Source organism: Ptychodera flava, chromosome 1 (assembly GCF_041260155.1).
Source record: "Ptychodera flava strain L36383 chromosome 1, AS_Pfla_20210202, whole genome shotgun sequence".
Classification (NCBI taxonomy): Eukaryota; Metazoa; Hemichordata; class Enteropneusta; family Ptychoderidae; genus Ptychodera; species Ptychodera flava.
The window spans coordinates 19,546,209-19,553,378 of NC_091928.1; the positions used below are offsets into that span (position 1 = coordinate 19,546,209).

A 7,170-nucleotide genomic window follows, 5' to 3' on the forward strand; every position below is an offset into this window, starting at 1 on the left:
AGTGGTAGAAGATATAGCAAATGAGGGAAGAGCAAGAAAAAACAGCATAAGGATTACAATTGGGTGTCCATGGTAATGAATAGACCACTTAAGAAAGTATGTATACAATAGTTTATTGATCACAGTCTGGCAACCAGAGGGAACAGAGGAGACAAAATTAAAGCAGTTTCCTGTGATGTACACAGGAGGGAACAAAAGCATCAAAACACTGAAAGTTACAATTACAAATTACCAATAAAACAAGTGTATTGCTAAAATAGAAAAGCAGAGGAGCTTATATTGCAGATCAAACAAACATTACTACACCATCCAATTATCCAAAATTAGCTCCAATCGTGTTTGGGGGTGTCATCTTCTTTGGGTTGTTTGTTTTTTTTTGGGGGGGGGTTTGGTTGGGAACTACTTCAACATTAGCTCGAAGATGATAACTTCGTGACAGTAACTCTTGATCTTCATTATCTTTGCTCTTGAAAAATACACTTTCTTCTTTTACCTATACATACTACGATGAAGTACACAATATGAGTCTCGCAAACACAATACACTTTGTACGAAACGCCACTTTGGCACTGAAAAGCAAATTTCAGCCTGGACTTAAATTCATTCTTCAAAGATAACGGAAAGGTTTAAATGTTGAATGCTCGTTATTTTGACATCTTTTGGAGTATCATGAGAGACACCATATCATGCAAACAGAACAAATGTAATGAAAACTAATCAAAAGTAACTGAACAACTTGAACCAAATCTCGCACCTTATACTTGGTTTAAAATAATAGGGGCAAACTGACAGGTAAGAGCAACACAACATCAAATTGCGGCACGATATTTCAAAGAGAAAATAGTTGAAGTTTATTTTGAATACAATTTTAAGTAGGTCCACTTACACATTTGCATTTTATGTGCCACCGCTCCATTGTCATTTGTTTTGCGTGTTGCTGGAGGTAAAAAATCTTCGAAAGTATACTATGTAGTTAGGTAGGTGTATTTAATCGATGGATGTCGTGGGTATTACAAATCACATACTCCTACCATCAATTGACTTTTGGCTGATCCGCAGCGCCTTTGAATATTTTAAGTGGAGGTTCACTTATTGTGAATTTGTGATATGTCCTAGCTTTCGGTCTGGTTATAGATGGAACGTTTTCACCATTTATACCTCGCCCGTTCTTTAAAAACCAAACAAAACAAAAGTAGAACTAAGCTGCATAAGGGAAAAAGCTCCCATGCTGGCACTTTCATCATTTGATATAGCAAGGACTATTTCTCGACGAGTATGACATTTTCGACTCGCTAACATTCACTTCAGACTGTTCATATTTGCATGATTTTTGTTTGCAGTGAGTAGTACAGTGAACAAGGCAAAGCCATTGTAATTAGTGATGCACTTTCCCCCTCGACCATGACTGTGCATTTTTCGCCTAACGTCTGTAAAATCTCTGTATGGCATCGACTATAAAAGCACTGAGGTAGAAAGAAATAAGTGATACCGTCTCCTGAAGCGGCAGAAATCGATTATAGCATGATCGCATGTGACAAAAGTCTCTCGGGGAAGGTCTGTAGGGGTATCATCACTATAGCATCCATTCGATGGCGAATCCAGGAATTCCTTGGTTTTAAAAGTCTCTGTTTTCTAAACTATAAGAGCAACTTGTCGATTTTTGTGATCTTTTCGGGACACTCGAAAAAAATGCGAAAAGACATCGCAAAAAAAATGAAGATTAATCAACTTATAGTGACACGCGTGAAAATGATGCGGGAAGTTCATTTAACTACTGATAACATTGGTTGTTGGGAATATCTAAATGGCCATAAAGACGGTTCGCCGATACTTGAAAGCTGGACCTATTTTGACACCGGAGAGTTTATAGCGAGGAGAATATCATCTCCCTAACCTATGCGCCAGAAAAAAAAATTCTGTCAGATTACCCTACTTACATCTAGTAGACACAGGCGCCTGTAACAAAAAACAGTCAATTATTATTTCGTATATGCGATCTAACCAGCACCACACCATAAAGGTGTCTCAGTGGTTCTCGTAATCTTGTTTATGTTTAAGTCTGGAGATTTTATGGCTACAATATTTTACCACAATTTTTTCAATTCATGCCGACAGCTGTCTAACGCAGAACTTTTTTCCCAATCCATTTCGATAGAATTCCAAAGTTTACGGAATAATTGTGTAACGAGCCATCAGATGTTAACGGGTTAACATAATTTCGTATTGATCCAAACGACTCACCTGACACCCAAGTCACTTAATGGTTTCGTAAAGTTTCGCAGCTTTGTTTTGTTGAACTAAGACCTCTCCATTTGACGACAAACACGTATTCATGAGTCGTTCGAGAATGATTAGCAAGCAAACTCCTCTTATTAGTTTGAAAATATTAGCACACACATCGAAACAGTAAAAAACTTGAAAACTCTCCAATGATTTTGGTGTTTGAATATAGGCAAATGTATTACCATTGCTGTTTTTTTTGTAAAATTTACAAATACATGACACATATATTTAGCTTTTCTAGGGGGGGGGGGGTCAGTAAAAATTTATGTATTAGAGAGGGGGTTACTCATATTTATCATGGTTGGCGGAGGGGGGTCCTCGAAATTTCAGAGATTCCGATGAAATCCCTCCGACTCCCTCCCCGGGCCCCCCAACTCGGCCGTAAATAACGATGGTTCCCCTACGTAAAGCGCCACCATGACGGGATTCTTGGCTTACAATAGTCTGGTTCCTCATGACGCGCCTTCTTTCGCTACCTGCGCAGTACTAGCAAACAGCTGGCGACAGAAATGGGGTATGAAACCAGACAGGGCTTACAGCAGCTGTCGTACCAGTGCAGTGGTTCACTAGTAGACCTGCTTTGCAGGTGTACGCAAACGTGAATAGTGCAATGCCTAGAGCGCCACCATAGCTGAAAGTCTGATCTGTTCAGTGTCTAAGCTACACTGGTGGCGCACTACAACTATCATATATTTTTGTTAAAACGAGTAGTATATTTGATTTTTTAATACCTCGTACAGTCGTAACTACTAACCATGCTATGCAAAGCAAATAAAGCTAGTAAAAACATAATTGTCATGATGCGTTTTATTTGATCGCAGTCGAGTCAGCCATGAAGAGTTGCAATATATTAAGCTTGCATGGCATTCACTCAGTAATTTATTGTTTGAAAAGGATATCTCTGGGTTCTTTCAAAATTTCATCTGATACAGAATGATTTCCTTGTATTAGAAGATTTTAAGAATGTTGCATAACATGTAGAGGTCATTCACAGCAATAATATCAACATGTAATGTAATGCACGTATATGAATTCTTATTATCATTGAAAACGATTGATTTTTACGAGCTTGGAGGGCAAGTGTTTAATGAGGTCTCGTATTTTACAGCATATAATAGCGTAGTAAACCTTCATTACCCGGGGATGTTCTAAGCATGTAATACTGAAAAATGAAATTGTCTTCTAATTTAATACAGTGATGATTATGCGCCAGCTGGTAAGAACACAACTGTATCAAGAGGTGTGTTACGCACGACGTATACACTTACACTTTAGTAGACGCTATGGTGGTGGGCGCTGACAGCAACATCCTTAAAAAACAAAAAAACAACTTGAAGACAAAACAAAAATAAACCAAAAAAAACTGCAATAAAAGTAAGAATGTTGTTTCAAGGTCGTTTCGGCACAAAACCACCTTTGTCCAAGACACTTCCCTCAATCCCTTCCTCAACCAACTCGACCCATTTTTGACACACCACCAAAGCAAACGCAACCGAATTTCATTCAATACTAAAGAGAACATCGGACGCCATTTTTGCCAAATCATTGCTTTTTGCGCACATTGGATGTAGTATTTGTATCCATATAAAGCTTGATTTTGGCCCAATCATTTATTGCGAGTATGATGGGCGGGGATTCGCTGATGAACATGATTGACACGTGCTTATGCAAAGTCAATCCTGACCATGTCCATCACGTGACCTCAGCCAACACGTGACTTCAGCTATCGCGTGCGTTAAACACTATCCAGGGCACAATTAAACTGTCAAAGATAGTGAAAAGCGTACAAAAATGAAGTTTTCTTTTATTTTGCAGTTTTCATGATTGTATTTGCTTTGGGTTTTTCCGTTAAAGTAGATTGTAATTTTAAGATCGAATCAGGTTTTGGCCGAATTGAATATCGGCAAATGTCTCGCCCCTGTGTAAATTATATCACCAAAAAAGATTTGCTTGCAAATTACATATTTAATTCATATTACACCTTCCTAAAGACATTAAAATTACCCTAACTTTTCGTCTGCATCAGATTCCCAAATAGAACACTATGAAGAGACATAACTTTTATAATATTTCAAAGTCCGTGACGTGGCTGATTGGAGGTCGTCATCGCTGCGCATGCTGTTGGTGATGATGATGATATCATAGGTTGCGAACTTTATGTTCACATATGTATGACTGTAATATTGCACAGATGGACGGCGCTTCATGGTTCAGCATATGTTTAATCGGTGGTCACATTTTGACGTGCTTACAACGTGTCACTTGCATGTGACAGCATACATGTAGTTCTCCACAGTCCACTATATTTGAAAGTCATTGTGCACGTAAAATGTACAACTCCAAAAGTCATGCAAATTATAATTTTTCGTTCTACGACAAAGAAGAATCGAGGTTTCTAAGCAGTACTTTGAATCGCACTTTCCAAATGCCTTCTATGCAAACATGTTCTGATCTCTATGATACACCGAGTCCGGTTGTCAAAGGATCACACATGGAGGCGAGGCATAAATAAAGATTACACTACTGGCTTGAAATCATTCGATTATTGGTCGAGGATATCGTTTTGTCTTCGTGCGGTGCTATCACAGTATTGTAAATCTTGCGTAAAAGTCCATCTACTATGCTCGAGTACGAGTACGAGTGAGGGGTGTCTTGAGGTCATGCGGACAACTGCAAAGGTCAATGTTATGAGGTTTGAGAGAGAGAGAGAGAGAGAGAGAGAGAGAGAGAGAGAGAGAGAGAGAGAGAGAGAGAGAGAGAGAGAGAGAGAGAGAGAGAGAGAGAGAGAGAGAGAGAGAGAGAGAGAGAGATTGTTAGTTAGTTCCGCGTCATAGAGGAAATTATACTTGGATTTAGGAACATGCTATAAGCAACAAATGAAGCTTATTAGACAAAAGCGTGTGGATATAGACTGAAAGGGGTCATAGGGATGCTTTTCGCCGATGCGATAATGAAGTTATTTTCGCATTCTTTTTCGTATCGGAGTCACTCAGAGAAGTTTTCATTCATAGCATAGGTTTTGGCAATGCAAAATAATTACTATTTAAGTTTAAGAAACTTACGTATCCCTACAGTAGACATGGGTGTAATTCAACAAATATCCGAAAATCAATCTCGTTCTCGTTCTGATGTTGAAAATAAAAAATGCCATCCCTTTAACTGTAGGAGAGGATTTAAAAACAAGTTTCTATGGCAGAGAAAATTAAAAACAATCTATGTATAACGTTAGTTTTTTGTTGATTTATGGTTCTATATTTTTTGCCAGAGGAAAAGAAAAATCTTTAATGCAAATACAAAGTTTTGCTGAATCAACATTTTTTGTAAGTGTAAGTACGAATATCATCACAATGCTTAAAGTTCTATAAATATTGCATAGTACGTATTTTATGGCCGAAACCTGGGCTACAAATACCAATTACTCTTAGTGACTCGAATACCAATACGATAATAACTTCAGCATCGTGTCCTTAACCCAACCCTCTGAGACTCCCCATGTTATTAATGATTAACATGAGAGTAACCCTCAGCGAGCCTGAATGTTTGAGGTTTTTAAAATTATGTACGACCAATTTATATCTGGTGTTTTTTCTTAGAGATTCCATCATATGATGTCATAAAACACCGATAAACGTAAACACTTTGCTATATACGACCGAACGATGGCGCTCTTTGTTCAAGCCGAAATACGTAATCCTTATAGGCGTTAGACGCCGAAATAGATCGGATCCCGTATAAATAGATCTGTATAATGTTCGAAACAATTAAACATTGTAAAGTGCCACGCAATTTTGCTGGCAGTTCAGACGGTGGGTTAATCGGAGTCCGACATTAAAGAATAGCAGTGATAATGCCAAATTTTAGCAAAAGTACTTTCTGTTAACGATAGTCACGATAACACTGCCCTACCTCCCGGGAACGACCCAGCTTTCGGCAAACTCAGTAGTGTTTGTGGTTCGTGTACCATCTGATTTCAACAAGTCATCTCCCTGGACTCGACTCCCATCACCGAACAATCCGCAAAGCCTGCCGGCCAGATCATCTGTGTCGATGGTCACCAAAGCCTCGTGGTCTTTACCGGTCCATTCCAGAGACAGGCCGGCTTCCTTGAAGTACAATACAACACTATCCTCGTCGGCCTGGATACTTCCCTTATCATCACTTATTGTTATGTTACGACTTTCAACCAGACGATCGTTAACCTTTGAAAATAAAACCAGAAGACAAAATATTGTTTCTCGGATCTTTTTGGCAAAGCTACAGTGACGGCAAGCGATATTCTAATCTTTTAAGAACCAGCAAACTCTCTCGATAGCTTTTTTGTTTCTGATTACCTACAAACCGACCACAACAAAAGGCATTACACATCATACAGGCAAAGTTGACAGAACATATTCTGAGCATTTTCACATGCTCTCGTCAGAAGAAAACATCCCTTGTTATTAGAAAAGCACATTATTACATGCCTCTCTCACACAGCTTTCACTCCAATGCATTGAGTTTAATAGCAAATGGTAACCATATGCCTTATTTTCATGTTAGAAGAAAATCCCTTACTAAAATTGCAACGGTTGTCATCATCGAATGGAGCACTGTTATGTGGTTTAAAGACCTTTTTGGACATAATGTTCTTTAAATTGGATGATGTAATTTGATCAATGTATGAATCACCTAAGTTGAAAATATTTCCGGGACTCTACTAGTCAAATGACGACTGTGCCGCCCGCCCGCATCAACGAGTTATAACGGATCCTATGGGCGACGGTCGAAATACGAGAACGTAATAAGGTTACCGCATGTGTAACGCAAGGATTTACAAAGGCGTCCTATTTGCAACGTATCCTGTATTCTTGTTGCATCATATCGTAGAATCTTTTGGTAATTGTTTTA

The 7,170-nt window shown here is 38.6% G+C and overlaps 2 protein-coding genes across 2 annotated transcripts in view; both read right to left on the reverse strand.

The window, feature by feature from the left end:
- Positions 1-4,058: 4,058 nt before the first annotated feature.
- The window catches only part of LOC139132228 (uncharacterized), a 9,267-nt gene continuing 6,155 nt past the window's right edge, over positions 4,059-7,170 (reverse strand). Inside the window, exons 5-6 of the mRNA XM_070698621.1 lie at positions 6,190-6,482; positions 4,059-4,953 (exon numbers count right to left, since the gene is read on the reverse strand). The gene's annotated coding sequence lies outside the window, so the exon portion shown is untranslated. The remainder of the gene's footprint in view (positions 4,954-6,189; positions 6,483-7,170) is intronic.
- LOC139143318 (uncharacterized) overlaps positions 6,186-7,170 on the reverse strand; it is a 1,115-nt gene continuing 130 nt past the window's right edge. The window contains exon 2 of the mRNA XM_070713552.1: positions 6,186-6,482. Coding sequence (XP_070569653.1) covers positions 6,186-6,482 — 297 coding nt within the window. The remainder of the gene's footprint in view (positions 6,483-7,170) is intronic.